At 42.4% G+C, this 15770-nt stretch overlaps 1 protein-coding gene across 1 annotated transcript in view; it reads right to left on the bottom strand.

The window, feature by feature from the left end:
* Positions 1–15770, bottom strand: part of polr2b (RNA polymerase II subunit B) — a 60481-nt gene that overhangs the window by 44413 nt on the left and 298 nt on the right. The window contains exon 2 of the mRNA XM_033021374.1: positions 8269–8341. Coding sequence (XP_032877265.1) covers positions 8269–8341 — 73 coding nt within the window. The remainder of the gene's footprint in view (positions 1–8268; positions 8342–15770) is intronic.

The raw sequence follows: 15770 nt of genomic DNA, 5'->3' as shown, positions 1-15770 counted from the left end.
ACAATTTTAACATTACATCCCAACTTCTATACTCAATGCTCTGATTTATAAAGGCCAGCACACCAAAAGCTTTCTTTACCACCCTATCTACATGAGATTCCACTTTCAGGGAACTGTGCACAGTTATTCCCAGATCCCTCTGTTCACCTGCATTCTTCAATTCCCTACCATTTACCATGTACGTCCTATTTTGATTTGTCCTGCCAAGATGTAGCACCTCACACTTATCAGCATTAAACTCCATCTGCCATCTTTCAGCCCACTCTTCCAACTGGCATAAATCTCTCTGTAGACTTTGAAAATCTACTTCATTATCCACAACCCCACCTATCTTAGTATCATCTGCATACTTACTAATCCAATTTACCACACCATCATCCAGATCATTGATGTATATGACAAACAACAGTGGAACCAACACAGATCCCTGTGGCACCCCACTAGTCACTGGCCTCCAACCTGACAAACAACCATCCACCATTACTCTCTGGCATCTCCCATTCAGCCACTGTTGAATCCATCTTGCTACTCCACCATTAATACCCAACCATTGAACCTTCTTAACCAACCTTCCGTGAGGAACCTTGTCAAAGGCCTTACTGAAGTCCATATATACAACATCCACTGCTTTACCCTCATCAATTTCCCGAGTAACCTCTTCAAAAAATTCAAGAAGATTAGTCAAACATGACCTTCCAGGCACAAATCCATGTTGACTGTTCCTAATCAGACCCTGTTTATCCAGATGCTTATATATATTATCTCTTAAGTATCCTTTCCATTAATTTGCCCACCACTGACGTCAAACTAACAGGTCTATAATTGCTAGGTTTACTCTTAGACCCCTTTTTAAACAATGGAACAACATGCGCAGTACGCCAATCCTCCGGCACTATTCCCGTTTCTAATGACATTTGAAATATTTCTGTCATAGCCCCTGCTATTTCTACACTAACTTCCCTCAATGTCCTAGGGAATATCCTGTCCGGACCTGGAGACTTATCCACTTTTATATTTCTCAAAAGTGTCAGTACTTCCTCTTCTTTGATCCTCATAGTTCCCTTAGCTACTCTACTTGTTTCCCTTACCTCACATAATTCAATATCCTTCTCCTTGGTGAATACCGAAGAAAATAAATTGTTCAATATCTCCCCCATCTCTTTTGGCTCTGCAGATAGCTGTCCACTCTGACTCTCTAATGGACCAACTTTATCCCTCGTTATCCTTTTGCTATTAATATAGCTGTAGAAACCCTTTGGATTTACTTTCACCTTACTTGCCAAAGCAACCTCATATCTTCTTTTAGATTTTCTAATTTCTTTCTTAAGATTCTTTTTACATTCTTTATACTCCTCAAGCACCTCATTTACTCCATGCTGCCTATAATTATTGTAGATCTCTCTCTTTTTCCGAACCAAGTGTCTAATTTCCCTTGAAAACCATGGCTCTTTCCAATTTTTACTATTTCCTTTCACCTGAACAGGGACATAAAGATTCTGTACTCTTAAAATTTCACCTTTAAATGTCCTCCATTTCTCTTCCACATCTTTCCCATAAAACAAACTGTCCCAATTTACTCCTTTTAAATCCTTTCACATCTCCTCAAAATTAGCCTTTCTCCAATCAAAAATCTCAACCCTAGGTCCAGTTCTGACCCTCTCCATAATTATATTGAAACTAATGGTATTGTGATCACTGGTCCCGAACTGTTCCCCAACGCATACCTCTGCCACCTGACCCGTCTCATTTCCTAACAGGAGGTCCAGCACCGCCCCTTCTCTAGTAATTATTATTATTATTATTAATGTGTGGAAGAAAAATTAATATCCTTCCTTATTTACTTTTGATTGGGATTGAACAAGGTAACGAAAGGGTATTATTGGAGGTGACAATTGGAAATCTCTTGCTTGACCAGGTGCAGAAGAAGTTTGTGGGAATCGGCAAAGTAAGATTAGACATATTACCTCCCGTCTGGGAATGTGTTGAAGGGTGGATGGTAAATGTAAACATGAAATAGTAGAGCAGATAATGAAGCTTGTTTACTCTTCTGTGAGGAGTTACAGTAGATCACCCGCACCCCCTACCACTTGTGGCATAGAAATGTTACTGTAAATGGGAGGCTTATGATTGGCTCGGACAGGGGATGGTGGCGTGGGCCACCTGAAAGGTGAGATAGAAATGTGAAGACGCCCTTGTATTGTGTTTGACTTGTATTCACCATCTGTTGTTGAATAAAATTAACATAAGCGAAAAGTATGTTATGATTAATGAAATAATTGGTACCCAAGTAGTAGATAGTATATTTTCGTATAGTTGCATCTAACGTTGTTTACTGCACAGTATAACTGTCGGCTAATTCTGCTGTGAAGTCAGAGAACTGATGAGCAATTTTCTGCCGCCATCTCTCCATGATATCATGCAATAAAGTCTCTTGAAGCAAACCTGCAAAGTCTGTAACTTTTCGTTTTTCCTTTTATTTCCCTCTAAATTAATTTCTTCCACACTATGTTAACAGTAAAAATTCTAGATTTACTGTGGACCCTGTTAAATTGCAAACGTTAAAAACAATCTTCAAATTGTAATATAACAGGAATTTCCAAAGTAACATAAATACAAAGGAAAGTCAGTGAACAACTTTCATTTTCCTATATTTCACACATCTTAAAATGCCGAAATGCCGTTGAAAGACAGAAAATGCTGGAGTAACTCAGCGGGACAGGCAGCATCTCTGGAAGGGAAACAAGAGATATAGACGGTAATATGGAGTGATAAAGAACAATGAATTAAAGATATGCAAAAAAGTAATGATGATAAAGGATCTGTTTGTAGGGTAAAAATGAGAAGCTAGTGTGACTTGGGTGGGGGAGGGATAGAGAGAAATTGGGAATGGGGATAGTCTTTGCAGGAAACAGGGTGGGAAGAGGTGTAGTCGAGATAGTTGTGGGAGTCAGTGGGTGTGTAATAGACGTCAATCAATAGTCTATTTCCTGTGATGTAGACGATGAGATCAAGAAAGGGGAGGGAGGTTCGGGGATGGGCGAAGTAAATTTGAGTGCAGGTTGAAACTTGGTGATGAAGTCCATGCGTTTTGCATGGGTGCAGGAGGTAGCACCGATGCAGTCATCAATGGAACGGAGATAGATCACGAGGATAGGGTCAGTGTACGCCTAGAATAGGGATTGTTCAACGTACCCTACAAAGAGGCAAACATAGCTGAGGCCCATGCGGGTGCTCATAGCTACTCCTTGGATTTGGAGGAAGTGGGAGGAGTCAAAGGAGAAGTTGTTGAGGGCGAGGACCAGCTCCGCTAGGCGGAATAGTGTTAGTAGAGGGAAATTGGATGGTTCTGTGGTTGAGGAAGAAACGGAGGGCTTTAAGGCCTTCCTGGTTGGGGGGGATAGAGGTGTAGAGTGACTGAATGTCCATAGAGTTAGGATGAGGGAGTGGGTGCTCGGAAAGCGGAAGTCATTAAAGAGACGAAGGGCATGTGAGGTATCTTGGACATAGGTCTGGAGAGATTGGCCAGGGGGGGGGGGGGGGGGGATAGATGGAGTAGAGGTACATGGAGATCATTTCCGTGGAACAGGAGCAAGCAGAAACAATGGGTCTGGCAGGGCAGTTGTTTGTGGATTTTGGGGAGAAGGTAAAGGCGGGCTGTGCGGGGCTGAGAAACGATAAAGTTGGATGCTGTGGAAGGCAGATAGCCAGAAGTGATGAAATCAGTAATGGTGTTTGAGATTAAGGCCTGGTGCTCATTTGTGGGATCATGGCCAAAGGATAAGTAAGAGGATGTGTCTGGGAGTTGTTGCCTGACCTCAGCCCAGTAGAGGTCAGCGTGCCAGACTACCATGGCACCTCCCTTGTCGGCGGGTTTGATTATAATGTCAGGGTTGCTGCAGAGTGAGTGGAGGGCTGTATGTTCAGAGGGGATGAGGTTGGAGTAGGTAAAGGTAGTGGAAAAGGTGAGACGGTTGATGTCACACCAGCAGTTAGAAATTAAGAGGTCTAAAGAGGGTAGAAGGCCGTTCTGGGGAGTCCAAGAGGATGGAGCCCAAAATACAATTTTGTAGATGGCAGCAGATTTAACTTGAGGCAATATTGGTGATAATCATTCTATTGTAGAAGAGCGCGTAAGACTCATCCTCAATAATTCTGTGCTGATTTTGGCCACAAGTTAGAGAGCTGAGTATCCAAGCCAAATCACTCCATGTAGCTGCCTAACAGAGCTAACTATGAATTGTATGATTAGTTCCCATAGCAGTAAAAGCATCAGTGTAAAGCTGCTCAGGGTAAAGGACAACTTGGTAGTTTATAATTTCAGCAAATGTGAGCAGTTTACTACAGTACTAGTCAGGGCTGTGGAGTCAGAGTCGGAGCAATTTTGTGCTGCTGGTGTCGGAGTGGGTAAAAAGTTCCGACTCTGACCTCAACATAAATTTCAGAGACTTGTAAATCGGACTGTTAAACATACCGCACACTTTATTTCCACCCGAGAGAATGAGAAATCACATTGGTGCTGCCATCTGGCGGCAGAACGACGAGAAACAAAATGTAAACAAATCTCAACAGCAGCTAATTTCCCTCCACCTGCTACTGAGTGCACGTTTGGATAATTTCTGAATTCTAAAGGTAAATTTAGACATTAATTTATGGGAAAATATATTATAAACGAATACAGATTATGAATTTTCATGATTTATTGCAAAGAATCAGTGATGATTAATTCCTTCTCAACAGCAGTAAACACTAGTCTTGGCAAAACGTCAAAGAATATGGTAATTTTTTGTCATTACAAACCATAATTTCCAGTTTCAGTGGGATGCTTCACAATATTCTAGGTTAAAAGGTTTGTAGGGGGTTGGGTAATGAAGGAAAAGGTTAGGGCTCATTTAAGTAAAAGTATAGTAAACACCAGCTAACCTAAACTAACGGGGGGCTGCATTTCCTTGACCTCTCCCCTTTAACCTAATCTAAACTAACAAGGGTGCAGGCTGCGTCCCCTTGACCCCCCGAATCCCATAAAACACGTTCCCTCAATTTATTTAATTATTACTATTGTATAGAGACTACTAAAGTGAGTTAGTCAAGGTAAGTAAAGTATGTCAGTTCTTCTGCCGGTATTTACTATACTTTAACCCCGTATTTTGTGATATATAAAAGATGTTAATAATTCCATTTCAGGCACTATTCATTCACTGATGTCATTAATTCTTTTCTTTTTCAGGAAAAAAATTTGAGTTAATTCAAAATTTCCCAAGTTAACAAGTTTGAAATCTAAAGCCCCTTTCTCAATGACAAAGAAAGGTCCAACCAGATCTGCTGTTTTGGAATGTTTTACAATTACTACAGATGAAAAACATTGTGTGTGTCAGCATATGATAGAAGATGATGATGGTGAAAGATTGAGTGAAGCAAAACTCAGTTGTTTTTCTGGCTCTGATACAAATGCTCCAACAAGAGCTTCAAATTTGAAAATACTTGGAGCGTTTCCACCCTAAAATTGTAGACGTTGTAAATGAGATACAAGAACCAATAAAAATCTTTCAACTACATTAAAGTCTGCAAAAAACAAGTCTCCTGAGGGACAACTCAGACAAGCATCACTTACAAAGTTCATTACTGCAGACAAAGTAACCATAACAATGACCACAGAAATGTTTAACACCTTATCGAACTTGTTATAAGAAATGGTGTAACCTTAACTTTATTTTCACAACCAGCCTTTCTAGGCCTAAATGGAGAAATGGCTAAGAAACTAGGATTTTCTCTGGCAAGGGAGAGTATCTGAAAACTTATACTTGAAGAAGCCAAGAATGAAAAGGAAAAGCTTCGAAAAACTCTTAAGGGGAGGTTCATGTTCATTAAAATGGATGCCACCACTAATCACAGTTATTTTGCCATCAATGCTAGATTTGTTGATGAAAACAATAAAATAGTAACTCGGACATTAGGCCAAGGCACATCATGAGAGCATTTATCTCCAGAACTTAGTGGAAGAAATTTTGAAAGATTTTGAAATTAAGAAAGACCAGATTCTATGCATCGTCACTGTGATAATGCTTCAAATATGCTAAGCACAATAGAAAAGATTATTAAAGTTGAAGAAGAAAAAGTCACAACTGAAAGGGAGATCTCACTGGGGCAGCACAAATATGATGGTTAAGCGTTGGCTTGACCTAAAACCCTTTCTCGAAGACATTGATAATCCCAGTGTCTTACTGACTAAAAGTCAATGGAGGTTGGTATCACAATTAGCTTTGCTTGCTCATCCCTTATTCCTTCACCAAAATGCTGCAAGATACAAGATACATTTATTTGCCACATGTGCCAGTTGGCACAGTGAAATGTGATCACCATACAGCCATATAATAAAATAAAGAACACAACACACGATAGAGTTCAACATAAAACAACCCCACAGCAGAATCAAAAGTTTCCCACTGTGAGGAAAGGCACCAAAGTCAGTCATCTTCCTCTGATGTTGCCGCTACGGGCAGCTCGCTGCTCAGGCCCGCTCGCCGGGATGTTTGCACTCCGACGTCGGAACGGGAGGCCAACCTCAGCGGCTTGGACCTCCAAATCGGCCGCTTCCCACCGGAGTCCGCAGCTCCCGACGTCCCCAGGCCGCGCCGGGCGGAGATTCAACGCTGGCGGCCCTCGGCAAAGGGCCCCAGGTACTCCGCGATGACGGTCAGCGCCGCCCGCGCTAGGAGCTCCGTGAACCACAGCCCCGCGATGTTGGAGCAGCGGGCCCAACACTCCGGAGCTTCAAACGGTGATCCTGGAAGGCATCGCCTGCTCCACAGTGAATCCAGCGCCGCGCCACCGCTGCCGAAGCTCTGGTCTGGTCCCCGGTAGGAAAGGCCAATCCATATGGTAGGCCTCGAGGTGGGGGGGGCGAGGACGCGACTCAGAGAAATAGTCGCATGCTCGCCAGGAACCGACTGGGAAGCGGTTTTCCCCTTACCCCTCCCCCATATAGAAAAACTAAAGAATCCCCAAACAAAACTATTTAGACAAACTTTAATAAAAAAAGATAGGAAAAAACAGACAGGCTGTAGGCAGAAGCAGAGGATTTAACTCCTGGTACATTCCTATGGGAGTAGAACAAATTAATATTTCACCTATCCAAAGCTGAAGGAATTGTATTGTCAATGAAGAAAAGAGAGGGTCTGCTACTTGAAAATCAGATCTTGTTAGCTGCTGCCTACGTAGATCCAATGAACCGAATATTGTTAAGTGAAGATCAAATTGCTAAAGTAAAAGACTCTGTGATGGTGCAGTTCGGATAAAAGGGCTACTACCTGAAAAGTCAGAACCACAAAATGACGATGGGAGTACCAAATCCGTCTCATCCTCTCCAAATGATGGTCAGATTTTGCACAATATTTAGATAAAATTGAACAGTCGAGAGCAGAGCGCTCCCGTTTAAACATACGAAAGCAGCCTTTTGATGTTAATCTAACGGAAATTAAGCAAGATTTTCTTGGTGGTTTAAAAGAAGTAGAGAAATATCTAAACTTACAGTACAAGAAGCCATCCCTGCCTATCCAGAAATAGTAAAATTTGCAGCTATGATAGTAACAGCATACCACCTACTCAGGTCAGCGGGGAGAGACTGTTCTCCGCACTGAAAATAATTAAATCAGATTTAAGGGCTTCAATGTAAGAGGATCTGGCAGAAGCCATTCTGTTCCCAAGGACAAGTTATTAATAAATTTTAAGTATGTACTTTTGTAGCTATGTTACCTATGCATTTAGTTTTAATTTCTATTGCACGATAATCTTTTTTTGCCATAACTTAGCTCATACCTGTGGCCTTAATTTAATACATTTTGGAGTAATGCTTTTATAATTTTTATTTAATTCAATGGAATTTTAATATTGTCATAGTCCTTTATGTAATTTTTTTTCCTTTTAGCATAATGAATAATGTTTTTTTTTATGACAACTAAAAAAACATAAACAGTTTAAAAAAAGCCACAATAGCATAGCTACAACCATTAGACTGGGTTTAGGACATGGGTTTGAAAGGTAGCCTATTGATTCATGTAGTTCTTAAGAAATGGCATCTTGTGTAATGTCATCATAGCAGATTTTGAATTATTATACCTAGGGGTCGGGGTTAGAGTCGGAGTCGGGGTCGGACATACAAGAAACGAAGGAGTCGGTGTCGGGTGTTTTGGGTATCGACTCCACAGCCCTGGTACTAATGCATTTATTTTATCTCTGTTTCTTTTGATAAAGTTAAAATGCCCATATCTTTACCTGATAACAATCCAGCATGCCTCCTGCCACAAATCAGGCGTAATTTCATCATCATCCTCATCATATTGTGTATCTAGAAATCGGGTAAAAACAATCAGTAAGATTCGAGGAACCATTCTCTATCAATACAGAAAGTAATCGGTGAAAGTTGCTGGTGTGGGCAACTTGGGCCTAAGGGCCTGTTTCCACACTGTATCACTCTATGACTATCATTTGGTACAGTATTTTAAAGTACTCAATCTACTAAAAGTAAAATAAACACAGATAGAAATCATAAATCAATGTCTAGCACAATTCTCATAGGTAGCATATGGATCAGTGGCAAACACAAATGTTACATTTTGCTACTTCTGTGATATAGGAGAAAAAGCAAGTTACAGTGGGTGAAAGATGAGAAATATATTTAAAATGAAGAAATAAAAGAGATTGATGAGCTGGAGGGGTGGGGTTTAACAAAAGAGGGGAGAAGTAAGAGCGTGGGGTGGAAGAGCTAGTGTTCTTCTGGTTCTACAGCAAATTGGTCAGAACATTGCATAAAAAAAGAATGCATTACATTAAATTATCGATATATTCTTTTCATGGTATTTACCACCTTCCTTCGAGAATCAGAATTTAATTACTCTCTGCACTCATGCATTCAGGTTATCCCAGGTAAACCAAGCAAATATTATATCCAAAGATAGGCACAAAAAGCTGGAGTAACTCAGCAGGACAAGCAGCATCTCTGGAGAGAAGGAATGGGTGACGTTTCGGTTCAAGACCCTTCTTCAGTCTGAAGATAGGTATCGGCCCGAAACGTCACCCATTCCTTCTCTCCCGAAATGCTGCCTGTCCCGCTGAGTTACTCCAGCTTTTTGTGTCTATCTTCGGTTTATGCATCTACAGTTCCTTCCTACACAAATATCACACCTCTTCTCAATGGCTATACCAATTCCTCTCACAAAGCTACCTGAAACCTGAGAAATGATTTGGATAGACGATAGTTTGTTTAAGAAAGAACTGCAGATGCTGGAAAAATCGAAGGTAGACAAAAATGTTGGAGAAACTCAGCGGGTGAGGCTGGAGGAGGCCCAGGACAGAAAGGTCAGATACGGAATGGGAGGGGGAGTTGAAGTGCTGAGCCACCAGAAGGTCAGGTTGGTTAATGCAAACTATGCGGAGGTGTTGGGCGAAGCGATCGCCAAGCTTGCGCTTGGTCTCACCGATGTAGAGCAGTTGCCACCTAGAGCAGTGGATGCAATAGATGAGGTTGGAGGAGGTTCAGGTAAACCTCTGCCTCACCTGGAAAGACGGCTTGGGTCCTTGGATGGAGTTGAGGGGGGGGGGGGGGGGTGTAAAGTGACAAATGTAGCATTTCCTGCGGTTGCAAGTGATAGTACCAGGGGAGGGGGTAGCTTGGGTGGGAAGGGACGAATTGACCAGGGAATTACGGAGGGAGCGGTCTGCGGAAAGCCGAAAGGGGAGGAGATGTGAAGATGTGGCAGTGGTGGGATCCCGCTGGAGGTGGAGAAAATGTCGGAGGATTATCTGTTGTATGTGACGGCTGATAGGGTGGAAGGTGAGGACAAGGGGAACTCTGTTCTTGTTACCAGTGGGGGTATGGGGAGTAAGAACGGAGCTACGGGATATAGAAGAGACCCTGGTGAGAGCCTCACCTATAGTCGAAGTGGGGAACCCCCGTTCCCATAAGAATGAGGACATCTCCGATGCCCTGGTTTGGAACACCTCATCCTGGGTGCAGATGCGGCGTAGACGGGGGAATTGGGAGTAGGGGATAGAGTCCTTACAGGAAGCAGGGTGGGAAGGATAGAGGATAGAGTGATTTTCTAAAAAATGAGCATCACAATGGACCTACTTTCAGACAGGTGCAATCACTGGATTAATGATTTTGAGTTCACTGTATCTAATAGAACCTGGCAGCAAGAAAGGATTGTTCAGTTCAATTACTCAGGAACAAGCAATATCTTCACAGGTGTGCAGAGAAAAATGTTCCCTCAGAAGCATTCACTTTCAAGTTGGTACGAGTAGAGCGTAACACCTTCAATTTTTGGAGTTTATAGCTAGTTCATGCTCATTGGGATATGATTTGGAGAGATAAACTATAGATTGCCTCCCTCGGGAGAGTGGATCATTTGGCAAGGATACACACCGTTAGAGATATATAGCAGGGGTTACGAGTAGCCAACTCTGTGGGCCTAAGTATTTTTATCCAGATACTGTTCTGACCAGGACACAAAGTGCTGGAATATCTTACCGGGTCAGGCAGCATCTCTAGAGAATATAAATAGATGCCGTTTCGGATCATGACATTTCTTCAGACTGTGGGGCTGAAGAAGGATTCCGACCCGAAACGGCGCCTATCCATGTCTACCAGAGATGCTGACTGACCTGCTAAGTCACTCCAGCACTTTGTGTCCTTTTGTATAAACCTGCATCTGCAGTTCCTTGTTTCTACTATTCTGATTAATATTTTCAAATGACGGTGGTAGGGCAAGGGCAGCTGTCCACAGTACCCAAGTTGGACGTGGCTCCAAAGATTACAAAGCAGGCAAGAAAATCAAAGAGAGCCTCTGAGCGACAGGAATGAGAGAAGCCCTATTTTAGTGGTGTCATAACAACAACATCTTACACAATGTCATCACAACCAAGGAACTAATCATTGACTTCAGCAGTGAAGAGAGTTAGCAGTTTCAAATTCCTGGACTTTGCCATCTCGGTCAACCTGTCCTGGGCAAAGCTCATAGATGTAATTGTGAAGAAGGCATGCTCGTGCCTCTACTTCCTTAGATCTTTAAGGAGAATCAGCATGTCACCGAATATTCTAACAAACTTTTACAGGTGCACTGTACTTTGTATCTCAACTGGTTGCGTCATAGCCTAGAATGGCAATGCCCATGCATAGGACGCAAGAGGCTGCGGAGTGGTGAACACAGCCATAATGGAAACAGCCCACCTCAGCATCTACATGAGACGTTGCCTCAAGAAGGCATCTACTGAGCATTTCCAGCATTCTCTGCCTTTATTTCATATTTCCAGCCTCTGCAGTTATTTTACTTTCAACACAAAAAGGTTATTGAGCATTATTCCACAAATTTCACAATGGATCCTATTAAAGACCCAAGAGACTGCAAATGCTGAAATCTTGAGCAAAAAAATGAAATACTGGACAAACTCAGCTGGTCAGGTAGCATCTATGGAGGAAAATGGCCAGATAGCATTTTGGTGAGCCTCTCAATGAAGAAATGTTTCAACTTGAAATGTCATCTGTCATGATGTTCTCCTTCAGCACTTTGTTGACGTTTTGGTCAAAAATCAAAGTGCTGAAGAAACTCTTTGGGTCAGGCAGCATCTGTAAAGGGGAATCTTTCTTTAACCTAGGAGTACTCTTAACTCTATGTCAGGAGGTCCTGGCTCAAGTATCACCCCATAGTCTTGAACATGTAAATCTAGACTGATGCTCCAGTAGCAAGGGACTGTTATTACATTTAAGATATACCTTTTCACATTACAAGTTCAAATAAGTTTATGCCTGCTATCTGGGGACTCAAAATAAAACTCAGTGTTGTTTTTGTAAAAAAAAAGTTATTCCCATTGTCTAGGCCAATTCACAAATTATTGGAATATAATTAGGCCATTCGTCCCATTGAGTCTACTCCACCATGATCTCTGCCTCATAATCCCATTTTCCTGCAACTTCTCATAACCCTTGACACCCATTCTAATCAATAAGTTGTCTATCTCTGCCTTACAAATATATGACACAGCCCTCTGTGGCAATGAGTTCCACAGATCACCTGCCTTTTAACTAAAGAAGGTCCTCCTCACCAAAAGAGTGCCCTTTAAGTCTGAGGCTATGACCTCTGGTCCTAGACTCTTCCAGCAGTGGAAACATCCTTTCCACATCCAATCTATCTATGCCTTTGATTATTCTGTAAGTTTCAATGAGGTCCCCTCTCAAGCAAGTAGAGGCCCAGTGCTGTCAAACGCTCATATGCTAATCCACTCATTCCTGGAATCATTCTTGTAAACCTCCTCTGAACCCTCTCCAGAGCCAGCACATCCTTCCTCAGATATGGGACCCACATTTGCTCACAGAACTCCAAATGCAGCCTGCCCAGTGCCTTATAGAGCATCAGCATTACAAACCAGTTTTTGTATTCCAGTCCTCTTGATATAAATGATAGCATTGAATTTGCCTTCCTTACTACAGATTCAACTTGCAAATTAACTTTTTGGGAATCCTGCACCAGCACTCCCAAGTCTCTTTGTACCTCCGATTTCTGGATTCTCTCTCCATTTAGAAAGTAATCTATGCCTTTATTCTTATTAAGTTCATAAATTCATTTATTGTCACATACACCAATTGGTGTAGTGAAATTCACTGGCCAGGTCAGTCATACAATTTGTCATATTATAGAAACATAGAAACATAGAAATTAGGTGCAGGAGTAGGCCATTCGGCCCTTCGAGCCTGCACCGCCATTCAATATGATCATGGCTGATCATCCAACTCAGTATCCCATACCTGCCTTCTCTCCATACCCCCTGATCCCTTTAGCCACAAGGGCCACATCTAACTCCCTCTTAAATATAGCCAATGAACTGGCCTCGACTACCCTCTGTGGCAGAGAGTTCCAGAGATTCACCACTCTCTGTGTGAAAAAAGTTCTTCTCATCTCGGTTTTAAAGGATTTCCCCCTTATCCTTAAGCTGTGACCCCTTGTCCTGGACTTCCCCAACATCGGGAGCAATCTTCCTGCATCTAGCCTGTCCAACCCCTTAAGAATTTTGTAAGTTTCTATAAGATCCCCTCTCAATCTCCTAAATTCTAGAGAGTATAAACCAAGTCTATCCAGTCTTTCTTCATAAGACAGTCCTGACATCCCAGGAATCAGTCTGGTGAACCTTCTCTGCACTCCCTCTATGGCAATAATGTCCTTCCTCAGATTTGGAGACCAAAACTGTACGCAATACTCCAGGTGTGGTCTCACCAAGACCCTGTACAACTGCAGTAGAACCTCCCTGCTCCTATACTCAAATCCTTTTGCTATGAAAGCTAACATACCATTCGCTTTCTTCACTGCCTGCTGCACCTGCATGCCTACTTTCAATGACTGGTGTACCATGACACCCAGGTCTCGCTGCATCTCCCCTTTTCCTAGTCGGCCACCATTTAGATAATAGTCTGCTTTCCTGTTTTTGCCACCAAAATGGATAACCTCACATTTATCCACATTATACTGCATCTGCCAAACATTTGCCCACTCACCCAGCCTATCCAAGTCACCTTGCAGTCTCCTAGCATCCTCCTCACAGCTAACACTGCCCCCCACCTTAGTGTCATCCGCAAACTTGGAGATATTGCCTTCAATTTCCTCATCCAGATCATTAATATGTATTGTAAATAGCTGGGGTCCCAGCACTGAGCCTTGCGGTACCCCACTAGTCACTGCCTGCCATTGTGAAAAGGACCCGTTTACTCCTACTCTTTGCTTCCTGTTTGCCAGCCAGTTCTCTATCCACATCAATACTGAACCCCCAATGCCGTGTGCTTTAAGTTTGTATACTAATCTCTTATGTGGGACCTTGTCGAAAGCCTTCTGGAAGTCCAGATACACCACATCCACTGGTTCTCCCCTATCCACGTTACTAGTTACATCCTCGAAAAATTCTATAAGATTCGTCAGACATGATTTACCTTTTGTAAATCCATGCTGACTTTGTCCAATGATTTCACCACTTTCCAAATGTGCTGCTATCCCATCTTTAATAACTGACTCTAGCAGTTTCCCCACTACCGATGTTAGACTAACTGGTCTGTAATTCCCCGTTTTCTCTCTCCCTCCCTTCTTAAAAAGTTGGGTTACGTTTGCTACCCACCAATCCTCAGGAACTACTCCAGAATCTAAAGAGTTTTGAAAGATTATTACTAATGCATCCACTATTTCTGGAGCTACTTCCTTAAGTACTCTGGGATGCAGCCTATCTGGCCCCGGGGATTTATCGGCCTTTAATCCATTCAATTTACCCAACACCACTTCTCGGCTAACCTGGATTTCACTCAATTCCTCCAACTCCTTTGACCCGTGGTCCCCTGCTATTTCCGGCAGATTATTTATGTCTTCCTTAGTGAAGACGGAACCAAAGTAGTTATTCAATTGGTCCGCCATATCCTTGTTCCCCATGATCAACTCACCTGTTTCTGACTGCAAGGGACCTACATTTGTTTTAACTAATCTCTTTCTTTTCACATATCTATAAAAACTTTTGCAGTCAGTTTTTATGTTCCCTGCCAGCTTTCTTTCATAATCTATTTTCCCTTTCCTAATTAAGCCCTTTGTCCTCCTCTGCTGGTCTCTGAATTTCTCCCAGTATGCTGCTTTTTCTGGCTAATTTGTACGCATCATCCTTCGCTTTGATACTATCCCTGATTTCCCTTGTTATCCACGGATGCACTACCTTCCCTGATTTATTCTTTTGCCAAACTGGGATGAACAATTTTTGTAGTTCATCCATGCAGTCTTTAAATGTCTTCCATTGCATATCCACCGTCAACCCTTTTAGAATTAATTGCCAGTCAATCTTGGCCAATTCACGTCTCATACCCTCAAAGTTACCTTTCTTTAAGTTCAGAACCATTGTTTCTGAATTAACAATGTATACACACTATATACACAGTATACAATATACAGTCATACAATATTACCAAAATGCTTGACTGATACACTGAATTTCATCTGCCACTTCTCTGCCCACTATCCTAATCTGTCTAAGTCCTTCTGCAGAGTCCTTGGTTCCTCACTGCCCGCCCCTCCACCTATCTTAGCATCATCTGAAATTTGGCCACAAAGCCTTCAAATCCTTATCCAAATCATTGATACACAACGTGAAGAGAAGCAGCCCCAGCACCGACCTTGTGGAACTCCACTAGTCACTGGCAGCCAACCTGAAAAAAGCGTCTTATACCGCAACTCTTTGCCTTCTGCCATTCCTTTTAATACCATGGGCTCTCATCTTCCCTAGCAGCCTGACGTGCGCACCTTATCGAAGGCCTTCTGAGAATCTAGGTAAACAACATCTACAGCCTCCCATTTGTCTGTCGTGCTATTAACTTCCTCAAGGAACTCGTCAGGTAAGATCTTCGCTTCAAAAAACCATGTTGACTTCTCCAAATGTTCAATCAACATCGCCCAACGAAGGTTACTTTATCATCACAATAATGCTGCGGGACAGCTTGTTGTAACTAACACAAGTTGGTTGCCTCTTCCTCCATTTGACTTTGAATGCATTTCAGTGACTGTGAAACGATTTGGAAGCTTCTAAATAGGATGTTAAAATGCAGAGCAAGTGCAATTCTTCATCTTTTCCAAAGACAAACATTGTTTATGTGGGTCAGTGAACACTAAACCTGGGGATAGGGACTCCCAGCTTGTGTTTGCATGCTGAGTTGCCATTGATAGCGCCAGCTCTTTGGCCTGTGCCCGTCTCTGCTAGAGTGAGGC

Source organism: Amblyraja radiata, chromosome 1 (assembly GCF_010909765.2).
Source record: "Amblyraja radiata isolate CabotCenter1 chromosome 1, sAmbRad1.1.pri, whole genome shotgun sequence".
Lineage (NCBI taxonomy): Eukaryota > Metazoa > Chordata > Chondrichthyes > Rajiformes > Rajidae > Amblyraja > Amblyraja radiata.
Note: the sequence above shows the minus strand (reverse complement) of the source record. Positions and strands in the feature narration are given on the sequence as shown.